General features: G+C 46.6%; 1 protein-coding gene across 2 annotated transcripts in view; it reads left to right on the top strand.

Annotated features, from left to right (window-relative positions):
* Positions 1 to 18107, top strand: part of LOC147017806 (histone demethylase UTY-like) — a 292751-nt gene that overhangs the window by 1264 nt on the left and 273380 nt on the right. The window contains exons 2-4 of one of the 2 annotated variants that reach the window (XM_085896797.1): positions 5313 to 5379; positions 5782 to 5890; positions 9622 to 9671. In XM_085896797.1, coding sequence (XP_085752923.1) covers positions 5313 to 5379; positions 5782 to 5890; positions 9622 to 9671 — 226 coding nt within the window. Of the gene's footprint in view, positions 1 to 5312; positions 5380 to 5778; positions 5891 to 9621; positions 9672 to 18107 lie in introns of both variants that reach the window. The other variant, XM_085896796.1, reaches the window with a different exon arrangement.

Below are 18107 nucleotides of genomic sequence, written 5' to 3'. Positions count from 1 at the left end.
CCCCCTCCGTCACCTTGCGCTGCCCACGCCCCCTCCGTCACCTTGCTCTGCCCACATGCCCCCGTTTGTCACCTTGCGCTGCCCACGCCCCCTCCGTCACCTTGCGCTGCCCACGCCCCCTCCGTCACCTTGCGCTGCCCACGCCCCCTCCGTCACCTTGCGCTGCCCACGCCCCCTCCGTCACCTTGCGCTGCCCACGCCCCCTCCGTCACCTTGCGCTGCCCACGCCCCCTCCGTCACCTTGCGCTGCCCACGCCCCCTCCGTCACCTTGCGCTGCCCACGCCCCCCTCCGTCGCCTTGCGCTCCCCACGCCCCCCTCCGTCGCCTTCCGCTGCCCACGCCCCCTCCACCGCCTTGCGCTGCCCACGCCCCCTCCGTCGCCTTGCGCTGCCCACGCGCCCCCTCCGTCGCCTTGCGCTGCCCACGCCCCCCTCCGTCGCCTTGCGCTGCCCACGCGCCCTCCGTCGCCTTGCGCTGCCCCCCCGCCCCCTCCGTCGCCTTGCGCTGCCCACGCCCCCTCCATCGCCTTGCCCTGCCCACGCGCCCCCTCCGTCGCCTTGCGCTGCCCACGCGCCCCTCCCTCGCCTTGCGCTGCCCACGCGCCCCCTCCCTCGCCTTGCGCTGCCCACGCGCCCCCTCCGTCGCCTTGCGCTGCCCACGCGCCCCCTCCGGCGCCTTGCGCTGCCCACGCGCCCCCTCCGTCGCCCTGCGCTGCCCACGCCCCGCCACCCCCGATCACCTTGCGCTGCCTACGCCCCCCCAATCACCTTACACTGCCCACGCCCCCCGGGTCACCTTGCGCTGCCCACGCCCCCCGGGTCACCTTGCGCTGCCCACGCCCCCCGGGTCACCTTGCGCTGCCCATGCCCCCCCCGGGTCACCTTGCGCTGCCCACGCCCCCCACCCCTGGTCACCTTGCGCTGCCCATGCCCCCCCTCTTTTCTCTGCGCCTGGGATGCGGGCAGGGGCTGCGCTTTAACTCGCACGTGCTCGCACGCGATGGGCCGCGGGCGGTAGTCAGCTCATGAGGTGCGGGGTACTGCTGCGGTTCCACTCCCTCTACTGCTTCCGCTCCCGCAGATTGGCTGGGGGTGGTTGTCTGCTCTCGCTCCCGCTGGCTGGCCGTGGGTGGCAGTCCTCTCTTGATGATCAGGGGCGGAAGTCTGCTTCAGTGGTGTAGGGGGACAGCGACACAAACCTGCATCGCGGCATTGTGCGGCCCTCAGTTCCAGCGTTGTGTTGCGCCAGCGACGTGGGCTCCGGTTGTAGCGTTGGTCAGGCAGGGGCCTTTCCATGTTTTCCGTCTGAGGTTGCGCATTCAGAACTGCACTGTTCTACCTGTCTTACACCACCTTTTGTATTCATAAGTTTTTGAAGAAGTTAATAATGCTCTCCCGATGATTTTGGAAATAATTTTTCTCTCGTGTTTCTAGAAACTTATAACATTTCATTGTGTGGATTGAAAAAATTGAAATTGAGAGGAAGATATTTATTGCAACTGTTGGGTACGCATTGAATCCACAACCTGTATTTCTTTGTCATAAAAAAAGAAACTGTAAATTTACTCTCTTTTATTTCGTTTTATCATCGTGTTTATTTTTTGCTGTGCAAGTTCCACGTTTCTTCCTTCCTGAATTTTTCTCTTGACTGCTTTTATTTTACCTCTTCCACCCAAGGTGGAGGTGTATGGACATTATGTTTTCACTCTTGTTTGTCTGTTAGCAGGATATCTCAAAAAGTTTTGGACGAAACTTGGTGGATAGTTTGTGTGTGTGATGAGGACGAAATGTTTAGATCTTGGTGAAGATCTGAATCCAGATACGAGATAAAAAAACTAAATAAATGAAAAAGCAAATAAACAAATGTATATTTTGAAGTGATTCTTCACCATTTAAAGATGGAGCCAAAAACTCTTTATGGCACAATATTTCAAATAAGTTATTGACAGGGTATTTCTGACCAAACTTGGTGGATGGATTGATTAGGTGACAAGAATAAGCCGATTCGATTTTGGTTCAGGTCTGGATCCAGATCCGGCCTATCAGTGGGATACAAAACGTAAACTGTTCAACCTGGTGGAGGGATGTGCTCCATCGAGTGCTGTTCTAGTTACCTCCGCCACAGAGGGTGAAGGAGGTTGTGTTTTCACCCTTCTGTCTGTCTGTTTGTCTGTCTGTCTGTCTGTCTGTGTGCACGATATCTCAAAAAATTGTGGACGGATCCCGATGAAATTTTGTGCACAGTTTGGGTGTGTGACAAGGATGAACTGATTAGGTTTTCGTGAAGATCCGAATCCAGTGACGATAATTTTTTTGGTGATTATTCACCATTGAGAGATATGGCAAAAAAATGATTATATTGTTGCGGGGCCAGGCGTTTTCTGCGAGCGCGACCGCAAGATGGAGCAGTAGAGTCGGCTCGACCGATCACCCGGAATTTAGATCGTACCTTTTCGGAAAACTCCGGAAATGTATGGGTCCCTTATCGGACCATGAAGCGTCAATATTTCTGCCACGTGGTACAGGGTTATTCGCCAATTTTCAAAATACCTAGAGACCACGTGGCGATTTAACGAGTCTCCACACCCTCGACGGCACCCGTACGGAACGAGCCGCTTCGCGTACTCAAACCGTGTGCTATCCGAGCTGTTTATCGCCGAGGTCTGTCGGTCCCAAATATCCCGTTATGATGGCAACAGTCTGGCTAATTTCCCAACACGCAGCACGCTAAGCCAATGGAGGAAAGGACACGAACAAGCTGAAACATTTAACAATTGGGGCATTTATTCACAATGGGGGAATGAGCGGAGCACATAAGGGCAAAGTTAAACCGATCAAAAGAAATGCACGTATATACAGCACGGCACTTATACAATTCACTACTTATCTGACTGGCACCACAAACACACATATGCACACACCCAAAGAATCGGACCAAAATGTTCTTTATTGAGGCCTGTCTCGGACCTGTCCGCCTCGTGCGGTCTTCAAGGACGAGGTCCTCGGGACAGCACTGGACCCCCAGCACGATCCAGACGCCCTCATGACCGGGCTCCAGGCGAACAAAATCGGCAGGGCGAAAGCTGGCGGGAGAAGACCCTCCGTTGCCCCGACCACTCCGTGCGCAGACGCTTTTTCACTCCACCACCTTGCGCACAGATGTTCACTTCTTGCCAGAACTCTCAGAACCCTTGAACGCGCAGACTGCACCTATAATTATACCCCCCTCTTCAGAGGGGGGGGGGCGTGTCATCGCGACCCTCCCTCTCTCACTGGCTGGTTTTGGCGGGCAAATCTCTCTTCGTCTCTCTCACTGGCCAGTTTTGGTGCGAAAATCGCTCTTCGTCTCTCCCACTGGCCAAAACCGGCGGCAAGCTCCTTGATTGGCCCGGGGGCGTGGGGATATCATGCAGAGCCTTTTCCTTCTGTCACGGGATCTGATTGGCCGGGCGACGGTCACCTCACTCGTTGCACGCTCATTGATCGAGGGACACCGCGCGACGACTCCTTGAACTCTGCCCACCATGACCGGCCAGAGCGAGGTGAAGGAAGCGAAGTGAAGGTGAGGGTGATGCGGTGTCGTCAGCGTTGATGTTGGTGGTGTAAAAATAAACGAAAAGAAAACCTGACTAAAAATAACTCCACAGCGCATGAACATTGAATTACCCATTAGACTCGGGTCGGGACCCTAACTGGCAACATGTACTTACCGATATAACTGATCTATAGGACCTGTATGTTGTGTGCTCATGGCTTCCAGATTCGCAACAATATAGCACGGTATCTCAAAAAATTGTGGACGGATTTGGACAAAACCTGATGGACAGGTTGGGTGTGTGACAAGGAAGAATTGATTCTATTATGGTAAAGATCTGGATACGATAATTTTTTAATTTTTAAGTGATTCTTCACCATTGAGAGATAGGTCCAAAAACGATATTTTGCATGATATTTCAAAAAGATATTGGGCTGGATATGTTCTCATGGATCAGGCTTTATGTGGCGGAGGTATGTGCTCGACCGAGTGCCCTTCTAGTTAAACTCCACCATCGAAGATGGACACAGGTTACTGTTTTCACCCCTGTCTGTTTGTTTGTTTGTTTGTTTGTTTGTTTGTTTGTTTGTTTGTGAACAGTATTACGGAAAAACTCCTCGACGGATTTCGACGAAACTTGGTGGGGGGATTAGGTATGGTCCAAGGATCATGCCATTAGATTTTGGACATGATACAAAGTCCAATATGACCGCTATGGTGGCCATTTTGAAGAAATATTTGAATTTTTGTTTTTGCATTTCTACATGTTTTAAGTGATTTCCACCCCCCCCAAAAAATTGTTGGAGAGAAAAAACCAGAAAATTTTGCAACTTTTTTTTCAAAAAAATTTTGATTTTATTTTTTTGGCATTTCTACATGCACGTCGATCTAGTTTTCATTTTTTTTTAACTTGTTTTTTAAATATAACTTAAAAAAAAATGTAACTTTTTTTCAAAATTTTTACTTTTTCTTATTAAAAATAGAACTTTTTTCAAAAAATTTTTTTTCATTTTTTTTAATTTAAATTTTACTTGTTTTTTTAAGTATAACTTTTTTTCAAAAATTATACTTTTTTCAAAAATTATACTTTTATTTTTTTTATTTGAATTATGTATGGTCAAGTATATGATAAATCATCACATGGTTAATCGGTGATATGGGTTTTATCTACTCATGGCTGATATGATATCACTCGTTCGTGACTTGGTGGGGGGATTAGGTATGGTCCAAGGACCATGCCATTAGATTTTGGACTTGGTTCAAAGTCCAATATGGCTGCTATGGTGGCCATTTTGAAAAAATATTTGATTTTTTTTTTTTTTTGCATTTCTACATGTTGTGATTTCCAACCCCAAAAAAACAAAATAAAAAATTGTTAGAGAAAAAAAAGAAGAAAAAAAAAGAGAAAATTTTGCAACTTTTTTTTTCAACAAAATTTCGATTTTTTTTTTTTTTGTTGCATTTCTACATGTTATAAGTGATTTCCAACAAAAAAACATACCAAAATTATAATTGCGCTGATTTTGGAACTTCAGGTGGATATACCCACGTAAAATAAATTTCTGTCTCAAGGAATCTAGTTATAACGAATGAATTGAGTATGTAAAAGGGAAAGTTGCAAACTATAACTCTGTGAGCACTGTTGACGTCAAATTGAATGAATAGGATATCAGGTTCACTTGAGTGACCCAGCAATATTGGTGGCGGAGTTTTTGCACTCTACGGAGTGCTCCCCCTCTAGTTTTACATGTTTTTCTCTCACTTTTTTAACCCGCAGTTGTCGGTTTGGCTTTATGAAAGGGAGTGGAGAAGAGATGGCAGCAAAAAGAGCCTTGTTCATCAAGGTGGGAATTGTCATTGTTTTGCCACATGTAGGATGATTACCAAATTAATCCTTGCAAATCAAATGTCCCCTTTTGGCATTTATGTGTTTATGTTTTCATTTTTTATTCACTCATTTATACACTCATTCAATCATTTACTCCTCCATTAATTTCCTCATTTGATTTGTTCCTGTTTTGATTTATTGATCCATTAATTCATTCACATATCGGTCTTCATCCCGTGAATACATTTTTATGCTTGCACATTTTGCATTTCCCCTCCCCCTCCCCTTTCAATTTCTCCTTAATTTTTGAGGTCCAATTGTTACAATTCCATTTCTCTGTCGAGATAGATGGGAAATAGTATAGGATAACCCTGGTTGTGTGAATGTGCTTGTTGTATATCTGAAATCCTCCAAGCAGGCAGTCAGACACTATGATGCTTTGGTTCGAAGAGGAGAGGGTAGAGTTGATGAAGAGATATACTGCAAGTTAGGCCATCTGCACCTTCTTCTGGAAGATTTTCCAAAAGGTACTTTTGCAATCTTTCCATTTTTGAAAATGTGTTTATTTTCATCAAAGCTATTTTTGTACCCTCCTCAGTGAGAGGTTGCCTGCCTTCCTGTTTTCACAATGGTACTCCACTGTAGCTTCCACTGCCCATTTCTTAAAGCTGTTGATTTCCTCTTCTACCCCCTCTCAGCATCATCGTCATTTGTGTGCAGCACTTGGTTATGGGTTGGCATTAGTTCTCCCAGGGGTGTGGCAATGCCACTGATCTAGTGCCTGATCACTGATCACTGAAGAGCAGGAATTTGGAATTTGTTTGGGGTGCTGGTGATAGCTCCCCACCCTACAAATTACTGTCTTCACCTTGTGTATGTGCTCTCTTTATTTATTCAATGTCGCTGCTTCTCTCCTTTGCTCTTTTTCCAATCCACTTTCACTTCTGCCAGCTGGCCCCACCATCATCTGGCCAGGTGCACCATCACTCACCGCCCCCAACATTCCCCCCCACACCCATGAGCAATGCCTGTTGCATCATCACATCAATGAGTGTGCTGATGCCATCAGATGGGATGTTGGGATACCATATTATCTTCCGTAAAGAGGTACAGGGGATTTTCACCAGCACCCTTTCAAGATTCTCAGCAGCATCAGAGAAAATGATGCAAACCCTGATACCGCACTGATACCTGATACCATGACCTTTCCTGGGAAAGCCACATTTCAAACCTCGCCTGCAAAGCCAGTCGCCGACTGGAAATCCTCTGTCGTGCAAAGTCCTTCCTCGGCCTACCTGAGCTCCTGACCACTTACAAAGCTTTTGTCTGCAGCCTGATGGAGTACTGCTCTCCCCTCTGGGCTGGTGCTCCTGCCTCCAACCTTTCTCGGCTTCACGCTGTAGAAACCAAGGCATTTCGGATCATTGGCATCTCCCGCAATGAGGCTGAGTCTTTGGGCCTCTCACTCAATCACCGCAGGTTGGTCGGTCGTCTTTCTGTCTTCTACCGTCTCCTCTCCAGCCTTGCCCCCCCCCCTGCTCTCTCTGCGATTTGTCCCCACCACATTTCCACAGGGTGCTCAAGGTCCGCCAACAACCCCCTTCTGGTAAAACTACCAAAATCACGAATTGCTGCTCACCTTCACTCTTTCATTCCTCTTTTTTCCCGCCTTTGGAATAAACTTCTTCACTCTATTCATTCCCATTCTTCCCTCCAGGCCTTCAAAACAGCTGTTCACCACAACCTCTTATCATTCCCCATCCAAATCCTCGATCTTTTCTACCCCCGATAATCCACCCAAGCCTCCTTCAAATTCTTTGCTTTCCTTCCTGAAAGTCCCTGTAATGTCCATCTTCTGTTCCCCATGTTCTTTATTGTTCTCATGCACAATATTTATTGTCACATGCACAATCCCATCCCTCTCCCTTCCACAGATCTCCTAATGTCTCTGTTCCCCACTGTTTTGTCCTTCCCACTCCCTCCCCTCTTGTCTCATGCCCCCCTTGCTGTGCGTTGTGTGTTCGCTCTCTTACGAGCCTCGACAAGGTATACAAAAAAAACCCCGCAGCCATGTGCTGCACATGAATTAATAAGTGATCCTCCTCTTCTGACAGCATCGTTTTTTTTTTCTTCTTTTTATTTTTTTCTGGAGACATCCAAGCTGGAAAGCTGGAGGACAAAGATTTTTGAATGCCAAAGAGCCACCAAGAAGGAAGCAGGACAGCAATCAGATAAAAAACAACAACAATCAGTAATATAAAGCTGAAGGTCGACAGTCGGTGGTTTAATAATTGGAGCATCCGCTCCGAGTCTTGGGGGCCAGTGGTTCCAATCATTCCATAGACTTTTAAAATGATGCGTGCTGCTTCCTTGCTTTACCCTCAACATTTATTCGGATTTGTCAGGATTGTGGGAGTGAAGAGGATGGATGAACTGAGGGAGGAGATTGGCGTGCAGATGAGCTTGACGGGGAGATTGTTAAAAATCCGGCTGAGGTGGGCTGGACACTTGGTGCAAATTGGGGGGGGGGAGAGAGGATGGAAAAGAGAACGGATAGGTTAAGGGAGCAAGATAGGAGGAAAAGGGGCAGACCATGTTTGAGATGGGAAGATTGTGTGAGGAGGGATATCAATAATGTGGGGGTGGTTGGATAATGGAGAGAGTTGTCCAGGGACAGAGGGTAGTGGAGGAATATCGTGCTTAAAGCAAGGTGGAAGATCGTACCATCGGACCTCACCCCTTATTAAGGGAAGAGAAGAAAAGAAAAGAATAACAATAATAATAATAATAAGAGTATGGACAAACACCCATAAGTTGGTAATCATTTGATAGACCGAATGGCCTCCTTCTGCATTGAAGTTCTTTGAAAGGGAACATGTACGATTATTATCTTGGCAAAACGAAGTTTTTGCAAGATATGTTAGTCAGCTTGTATGTTTTTTTTTAATTTTTTTATCTTGCCAAAACGAAGTTTTTGCAAGATATGTTAGTCGGCTTGTATTTTTTTTTTGTTTGTTTGTTTGTTTGTCTGTAATCACGTATAAAAAATTCTGCAGAGCACAGTTATCATTGGAAATTTTTGTAACTTCGCATATCAGAGGCCTATAGAGGTCCCTTTCAGCGCATAAAATTTTGAAGGTAAAGGTCAAGGTCACTTTGTCGCAAATCATGGGAGTCGACGAAACCCTTATTTTTTGAGTAATTTTGATCGGATCGTCTTCAAACTTCATGGGAATATAGTTCATGGTCTGGCGCTCAGCTGATTAATTTTTGGTGGCGATTGGCCTTGACCTTCATGGTTCGCGCCTCAGGTCAAACATATTTGACCCCAGGGTCAAATTTTCAAGTTTTAGGAACCATATCGTGTAGTACCTCAAATTGAACACCTCGATGAGTGCTTTCTAGATATGTCAAGCTTGAGACATTATGACGTCATTTGGTGACGTTATGAGCCAAAAGCATATTTTTCATGGTTTCTCTGTAGAACAATTCTCATCGGAATCTCTCGTCGGCAGATATTCCTCAAGGAGTCGCTCCTGGTGGATACTAGCTCTGTTCACCTCAGTGTGACCTTAAAGAAGTCACACGTGGTCACCTTTTGGCAAGATATTGGTTTATTTATATTATATTTTAAAGAGAGCAGGGTTGGTGAGAATATATAAACTTGAGTATAAATAATTATAGATGGTGGCAGGCTGCAGTATTTGAAGGATTCAAGGGAATAACATAGAGAGAGAGACAGACAGACAGACAGACAGACAGACAGACAGACAGACAGACAGACAGACAGGAAGGCAATTCCAAAGATGAGATGAAAGTGTGAGTGGGAGGATTTTTTTTTGGGGGGGGGGGGGATGAAAAAACAGGTGAGCTGAGGGGGAGCGGGTGTGACAATGTGTGGGACAAGGGAGTGAAAATGAACAAAATGAGCTTCAACTTCAGGGAATTATTAAGGAATGGATACCTTGATGAGCAAATGTGTCCTCTTGCCACTGAAGGGGAAGAAGGCAGACAGACGTATAAGCAAGACAGGAAGAAAAGCAGTGGTGAACCACTCGGTGAATATCTGTCTCTGTTCCTCATTTTAACACTATTACTTCTTCCCCTTTCCCGACTCGTCTTTCCCTTTTTCCGACTTTCTTTAGTGTGCCATTATTTTACCCCTTTCTCTCTTTTGGAATTTTTTTTTTAACCACCTTGCTCATCTTCACATGGCCTCTTCACTCATTTGTCTTCCTCTCTTGTTCTCCTTCCTTAGCTCTTTCTGCATACCAGCGTTACTACACCTTGGAACCAGATTATTGGAAGGTGAGTCATTGCTGTGTTTTAGTTGCGAATTGGTAATTTACTCGGGTCATCTCAAGAAGTATATACTTCTTTGAAATGTTGACATTAATGCTGCCATCTTTTGTACATGGTGTCTGTCAGTCCACAACCTTATTCTCAACAAAGCCTTTCTTCCAAATTATATTCACCACAGGGACCTTGGTTACGTTAACCTTATCAGGTTGATGTGAAATGTCTTCTTTTTGAGAATTTTTTTTCTCACTTTTTAATATATTTTTTGTATATAGTGTTGAGACTCGTGGAGGAGCAACAACACAGAATGGATGAGGATCTAAAAGAACAGGAGAAAGAGGGGAAGAATGAGAGCAAGGGGAGGATGAACAAGATAGATACAGCCACAAACTCTATCACGGAAGTGGAAAGAAAACCTGGGAACTCATAAAGAGGTAGGCTTGGGGAAGGTTAATGGTGGAAGAAAGCATTATGGTTGTGGATGGGAGATGACCTTAGTCTGGTGTTGGATTAGTGATTCAGGTGGTTGGCTTGGCATCTTAGGGTCATGAGTTCAAGCCCCTAAACCGTTCAATCAACACCAGGTGGGGTTGACTCAGCATGCCATTCTTCTGATGTCGGCGAAATGAGTACCAGTGTACTGGTAATGGGGCCATTGCATTAGCGGCACAGCCGTGTCCTCGGCCAATGATGCTACCCGAGCCTTGTGCTGCACACGAAGGAGGAGGAGATGATTTAAGATGGCGATGAACAGCTGTCTCGAAGCCCTGGAGGGAAGCATGAGATTGAAGATACTGAGGAAGTTGGTTCCATAGGTGGGCAAAAAAGAAAGAGGAATGAATGAGTGCAGGTGAGTCATGAATCTGAATTTTGGGATTTTCACCACAAGGGGATTTATTGGCAGATCATGTGACCCTTGCAGAAACCTGAAAGGGGGGGGGGGGGAGGTGGGACAGAGCACAAAAGTGGCAGAGGGTGCAAGACCACAAAAGAGGCTTTGGGGGGACAGAGGCCACAAACCTCTCTGCAATGTGAAAGTAATGGGCTCAGAGACTCAGCTTCATTGCTGGAAATTTCAATGATTTTGAAGGGCTTGGTTTCTACAGTGTTATACTGTGCAAGGTGTGACGAAGGTGTGCCATCCCAGAGGGTTGAGTGGTACTCCATCAAGCAGCAGATGAAAGCCTTGTAGGTAGTGGCAAGTTCATATGTATCAAGGAAATATTTTGTATGACAGAGGATACCCAGTCAGCGACTGGCTTTGGAGGTCAACTTGGATATGTGGTTTGCTCGAGAGAGAGATCATGGCTGATAGTGAGGCCCAAAAGTTTGAGTGACTGAACATCTTCATGAGGATTGTGAAGGAAGTCGATGAGACTGTTTGCCAGATTGTGTTTTTGGAGAGAGAGAAAGAAAGGTGATATTTGTCAGGATTGAAAGAAATATTCCAAGAGTTTGACCCGCTTGTGATTCTATCAAGGTCTGACGTGTGGGAAGAGCTGCATGCCTATCTGAAGAATGGATATCATTGCCGATGGTGGAGTCATCAGGAAAGAGATAGAGGATTTTTCAGAGCCAGATAGATTGTTGATGAAGATTAGGAATCGGACTGGGCCAAAACACTGCTCTGTGGTACTCCAGCCTTTACAAGGAGAGGAGATGAGAGTATCCCATTGAGGACCACTTGTTGGGTCCGGGAGTAGAGGAAGTCAGTAAGCCATGTGTGGAGATGGCCTTTGATGCCATAGGCACAGACTGTATCGAATGCTCAAGATATTTCTCGAGAGAAGTCCCTGATGTCATCTCTGAGATTGAGTTCCTCCACCCGTTGTTGGTAGAGCAGATGCAGCATGCCAAGGGTAGAATGACGGTCTGATTCCAAACGGATTGTCTGAGATGAGGCCGTGTGAGAAAAAGGAAGATTTGATGCAAATTGAAATGATGGATTGCATGATCTTACTGATGATTGGAAGCAAACTGATAGGTCTGTAGTTAAGGGGATCAGTTTTTGCACCTTTTTACCTCTGCCACCAAGGTGAAGACGTTATATTTTCACCAATTTCTGTCTCTGTTTGTTTGTGTACAGGATATCTCAAAAAGTTGGATGGATCTGGATGAAATTTTGTGGACAGGTTTGGTGTGTGACAAGGCCAAATTGATTAGATTTTGGTGAAGATCCGGATCCGGATCCGACGACTAGAATTTTTAAAGTGATTCTTCACCATTGAGAGATAGGGCCAAAAATGATCTATATCTATACAATCTTCTTCTTCTTCTTTCGGCTGCTCCCGTTCGGGGTCGCCACAGCGGATCATCCGTATGATCCGCATAGTGATTTGGCACATGTTTTACGCCGGATGCCCTTCCTGACGCAACCCTGGCCGCCTCTTACGACCCAGGGATATGGTATACCTATTTTATCCGGGGTATACACCGGCCCAGTATACTGGTACTCATTTCGCCGACCTCGGAAGGATGACAGGCTGAGTCAACCCCCTGGTGTATTAATTCAGTGGCCCAACAGGGCTTGAACTCAGGACCTCTTGGATCCCAAGCCGCTGCCCTAACCACTGCGCCAACACCAGGCTTCTATATCTATACAATATGTATGTATATATATATATATATATATATATATATATATATATATATATATATATATATATATATATATCTATCATGATTTTTCAAAAATGTATTGGCCCATATATATAGCCTGGTGTTGGCTTGGTGGTTAGGGTGGTGGCTTGGGATTCTCGGGGTCCTGAGTTCGAGCCCTGCTTGCCACTGAATTAACATCAGAGGGGTTGACTCAGCCTATCATCCTTCCGAGGTCGGCGAAATGAGCACCAGTATATTGTTAATTATCCCTGCGTGTCAAAGGCGACTAAAGGGTTGGCATCAGGAAGGGCATCCGGCCATAAAAACATTGCCACGAGAAAGGGTACCATGATTGGAGCTCGCAAAAAGCTGACCCCTGCTTTGGGAAAAAGCTTGAAAATGGTGTGATGATGATTGGGCCAAATATGTTCTCATGGATCAGGCATTACAAGGCGGAGGTATGCGCTCCACCGAGTGCCCTTATAGTTTATGTAATGCAGTAATGTTGCCTCCTTCGCAGCATATGGAAGATGGCCTCGAGCAAATGATAAGGTGAGCAGAGCAGAAAGAGGAGTTGAAAGAGCAACAGAATAGTTTTTTTTAAGGCACGTGAGCTGATTCTGTCCTGGCTGGTTGCAGAATCAGAATCGAGGGTTGTCAGAAACTTCTCCGCCTGCTCAGGTGAAAAAGACATGGAGTGCAGGAGTAGTTGGGTGTGATTGGGTAGAGAGGGTACAGAGAGCGAGGGGATGGGGACACAAGATTTGGAAGAAAACACAGAATTGAGGCACGAGCGGTGTTGGCTGTGGTGCCAATTGAAGTGGGGAAAGAGATGGAAGGGTAGCATACTCAAGACGTACTTATCAAGGTGCCACCAGGTTTTAGAGGAGTGAGACAAGATTGAAAGTTCAGTCCTGAGGTTGGCCAGATATTTTCTGGCTTTCCTGACAGTGGACATGACCAGTAATCAAGTGAGTTAAGCCTGTATCTCACTGGGTTGCGACAGCTCGCGACAAGTTGGAGACACCAAATTGCGATAAAACCGATAATTTTCACTTGGAATCACACTGAATTTATACTAAAACACATTTGCGTATGTCTCATGAATATCGCACGAATGCCCCACGAACTCCCGGCGAAATTTGGGTTGAACTTCGCCTGGAGTTCTCATACATCTCGCACGACATTCACGCGACGTTCAGGTGACAAAACTGAGATTTTTTTGGCACATGCAACTGTCGCGCAACGGTCACACGACGGTCGTGCGACCATCGCGCAAATGTCGTGCAACAGTCGCACGACAACTGTGCGTGACAATTGAGAAATCGGGACTATATATATATATATATATATATATATATATATATATATATATATATATATATATATATATATATATATATATATATATATATATATATATATATATATATATATATGGCCTCTCCCTTCCAGCAATCGTATTGTTAGTTGGGAAATGAGTAAGAGAGTACCTGACTGAGTACTACAATGGTGTGGGAACTGTGCCCTGGCAGAACAGGATGGTGGGATTACAGAAGAATGCTGACCAAGCCTGATTGTTCAAAGTGTTCTGTTACTTGTCAACGTTGCACCCACAAACATTGTGTGTGACCCAATTGTAAATCTGCCTTGATAGGGACTTGTGGGTGTGACCATATTTTGTGTGTGACCTAATTTATGTAAAAATATGTGTGATGTGATTTATGAATGATGGGAAGGTGAAAGGAATGATGGGAAAGTGAAAAGTTTGCATTGAAGGCCATTACTCAGAACAGGAGAGAAAGAGGACAGACAATGGTGGTTTTACAATATGCACTATGAGTTTTTTTTCATTCATATCTGGATTGAACTATTGTGAATCTATCTACATTACATTGCATGTCACATTTGTCGCACCTTCTGACTCACGGAAACTTAATTGAGAAGGGTTCGAGACCGGTTCGAGACAACCGCGACGACTCTGACTATTTTTTTTGAGATAAAATTTGTCACACAAATTTTTTGAACATGTTCAAAATTCCAGCGACACCAGAGCGACGTCCTGCGACTTGCGCGAGGAAATTGAGAACCACCGCGAACGTTTCCAGACATTTTGGAGAATCCCGTTCACATTTTGTAGCGAGCTGTCGCAGCCCAGTGAGATACAAGCTTTAGTTAAAACCTCCCTGTCAAATTATTTACTTGTCTGTTTTGCAGTGTACTTGAACAGTATGAGGTTAATGCTTGTTTGCCTAAGGTTTGATATTGACCTTATGGAAATATCGATATGTATGTATATATATATATATATATATATATATATATATATATATATATATATATATATATATATATATATATATACTGAGCCTGGTGTTGGCACAGTGGTTAGGGCAGCGGCTTGGGATCCAAAAGGTCCCGAGTTCAATCCCCGTTGGGCCACTGAATTAATACACCAGGGGTTCACTCAGCCTGTCATCCTTCCGAGGTCGGCGAAATGAGTACCAGTATACTGGGCCGGTGTATACCCCGGTTAAAATAGGTGTACCATATCCCTGTGTCATAAGAGGCGACCAGGGTTGCGTCAGTAAGGGCATCCGCCGTAAAACATATGCCAAATCACTATGCGGATCATACGGATGATCCGCTGTGGCGACCCCGAACGGGACCAGCTGAAAGAAGGAGAAGATATATATATATATATATATATATATATATATATATATATATATATATATATATATATATATATATATATATATATATATATATATATATATATATATCAAAAAATAAAGATTTCAACAGATATTGAGAGAAAAATAGACAAAGAGCAGATGCTTATCACGATGCCTTACTTAACAATTAAACATGAGACAAGGGTACCCAGCAGATCATTCAGGGGAAAGAAATCCGGTCTCGGTTTACCAAGGTAGAAGTCGTCGTGAGTCAAATAAAATGTCCCAAAATGTGTGAGTGTGCCCTGGTCTGCTGCTAGCGCCCTGCCTCGCCGTGCACCCGCCTGCAAACAGGCTCGAACACCAATCAGCGTCACGTCGTCACTTCCAGGAACCAGTGATGCCAAGAATCAGGTACGAGCAGAACCAGCAGGAACGGTCCAACCATCACCCACTGTCAGGAGCCACCAGGAGCTGCAATCAACGGACAGCTGTTAGGAGCTGTAAGCAGCTATAAGGTGCTGAGGCACTGTGAGGAGCTGTAACCAGCTGTCACCAACTGTCACCAGCAGCCAGAGCTGTCTGTCTGTCGCCAGCTCACCAACCGTCTGTCTGTCTGTCTGTCACCAGCTCACCAACTAACCCTAACCCTAACATTTATTCCGCAGCAAACGGAAAGCACACATACAATTACAACAATTATGCACCAAAAGCAAATGTAAAAGAAACACAACAATTATGCACCAAAAGCAATTGCAACAAAAGAAACACAATGCAGATCTACTATCGACTACGCGAGCACACGGCAACACTTACACAGTTTTACTTTACAGACGGCGCCGACAACACATATACTCAGAATCAAAAGAAAAAGGGGCCACCCTCTACGACAAGGGGGGCAGACGGGCCTGTGGGCCGAGACCGCGTCGAGCCTACCAGTCTGGTGATGAGCCGCAAAATGGCGGCGGCGCCCCGACTCCGCGCTCCTCCGCGGGCCTCACTGGCACTGCCTGGAATGGGGTGGGAATGGGGCCCCCCTTTTTGCACTATCTCAGCGCGGGGGGGGGGAACCGGGGGGGTTGTTGATGCTCTGGGGAAAGAGGATAGCTGGCTTGCTTGGGTCCCGCGACGAGCGACTCCACTGCGCCCTCGACCGCGTTCCCGGCTTCTCCTCTCTGCAGCTCCTCGACAGACTCCGAACCCCGACAGACCGACTCTCCTCCAGACCCGTCTTGACTGCTGCTGCCACACTTCGCCGCCGCCACAACGCGCCCGAGCCCGAAACAGAAACTCTCGACTCCAACTCGAGCCTGAAACAGAAACTCTTCTCCAACTCGAGCCCGAAACAGAAACTCTTCTCTCACTCGAGCCCGAAACAGAAACTCTTCTCTCACTCGAGCCTGAAACAGAAACTCTTCTCTCACTCGAGCCCGAAACAGAAACTCTTCTCTCCTTCGATTCGCCCCGCGCTCGGCACTTTATAGTCAGCAGGAGAAACCATATGCAGATTTTCGGATCAGGATCGGCTCGGGGGCGGAGCCACGCTCGCCCATTGGACGGAGGAAAAGTGGGCGTGAATCATTCCTGATCCTCGAACCCGCACATATCGACTCTACTCCGACACGACTGGAGGCGGGGCCAAATCGCCCCGCGCTCGCTGATAGGACGGAACAGAAGTGGGCGTGAATCATTCCTGATCCGACTTCCCCGGAAAGGCCGCTTTTTGCACCCGCTGCTCGGCGCGCGCCCCGCACGAGGCCAGGATCGGTGCCCACAAGCGGTGCGGGAATGGCGGCAGAAGGAGGAGACGTGAAGGTGGTGGAGGGTTTATTGTGGTGGTCCCTGGCCACGGTGACGCTTGGAATGGCGGTGATGCGATGAGAGCGAGTTGTGACGGCAAAGGTCGTGGCTGTTGGCGTTGTTGTTGTTGTGAAGCGGCGTTGCAGTTGGTGGTTGTTGTGTGATGGCGGTTGAGACGTGGTTGGTTCAAAATAAAGATAGAACAGAAAAACGGCTGTCTTAAAGGGTCGCAGCCCGAATGAATGACATTTATTCCCTCTAAACAACGGGTTTGGGGCTAAATACACATGTACTTACAGAGATATCTCACCTACGGGACCTGAATGGTGGTTTGCGAATTTCCTCAACCACAACAATATGTATATGTTTGTATATCGATAGATATGTATGTATTGTTGTGGTGCCTGGTTCGGTGGCGAGAACGACCGCTCGATGGAGCAGTTGGGCCGTGTCCCACCAAACACTGGAATTGAAGGTCGTCGCTCCGGATAACTCCGAAGTCGACGGGTCGCTTAATGGACCATGGACGCCAATATTTCGACTGCGCGGTTAGGGTATTTTTGTCTGATTCCAATTTACCTAATTAGCTGCACGGTCGAGCTACCGGGGAAGCCACACCCTCGGCTGGCTTTCTCCAAACCGAGTCGCTGTTACCGACTCGGATTCGGCGTAACAGAGCGGGAATTATCAAAGCCGTGCTGGTCCAAATAACAACTTATGGCACAATCGGCCTCCCTAATTCTCAAGCCCGAACCATACTGGGTCAATGAAGGAAAGCACAGACAACAAACTGGAACATTTAACAGTTGTTTATTTACAACATAATATGGAGGGAAACACAGAGCAGACGTAATCATGAATATAGATGTAGGCAAATGTACAATGGCAATCACTAAAACAATTTCTACTTATCAGACTGGCCACAGACAGACACACACACCCAAAAAGAAATGGACCTCGTGGGTCTTTATTCGGCCCTTCAGCTCGGGATGGAAGGCGAGCTGAGGGTTCGAGTCTGGCTGGGTACCTGGCTGCCTCGTGCGGTTTTACCGACTCGCACTTGTGGAGTTCGGAGTCCAAGGACGGGAACGGGGATCCCCAGCTCGAGCGCTCCAACACAGCCCACCACGGTGGGACTCGAACCCATGACCCAAAATCCAACAAACGCATGATCCTGGCTGTCACGAACGACGATCGATGATACGAGCACCACGAAATACCTCCGCCACGACCACCACCACCACCATGAGCACCAACATGACCACTGACCATCAAGGAACCCCGAAAAAGACCGCAGACTCCGCTGTGACAGCTCGCCACCTTTCTTATCCCTCCCCCTGGGTGGGTGGAGGGATCCGCTCTGAGG

This window comes from Eptatretus burgeri, chromosome 10 (genome assembly GCF_056783735.1).
Source record: "Eptatretus burgeri isolate ZD-2024b chromosome 10, Ebu_testis_v1, whole genome shotgun sequence".
NCBI classification, from domain to species: domain Eukaryota; kingdom Metazoa; phylum Chordata; class Myxini; order Myxiniformes; family Myxinidae; genus Eptatretus; species Eptatretus burgeri.
Note: the sequence above shows the minus strand (reverse complement) of the source record. Positions and strands in the feature narration are given on the sequence as shown.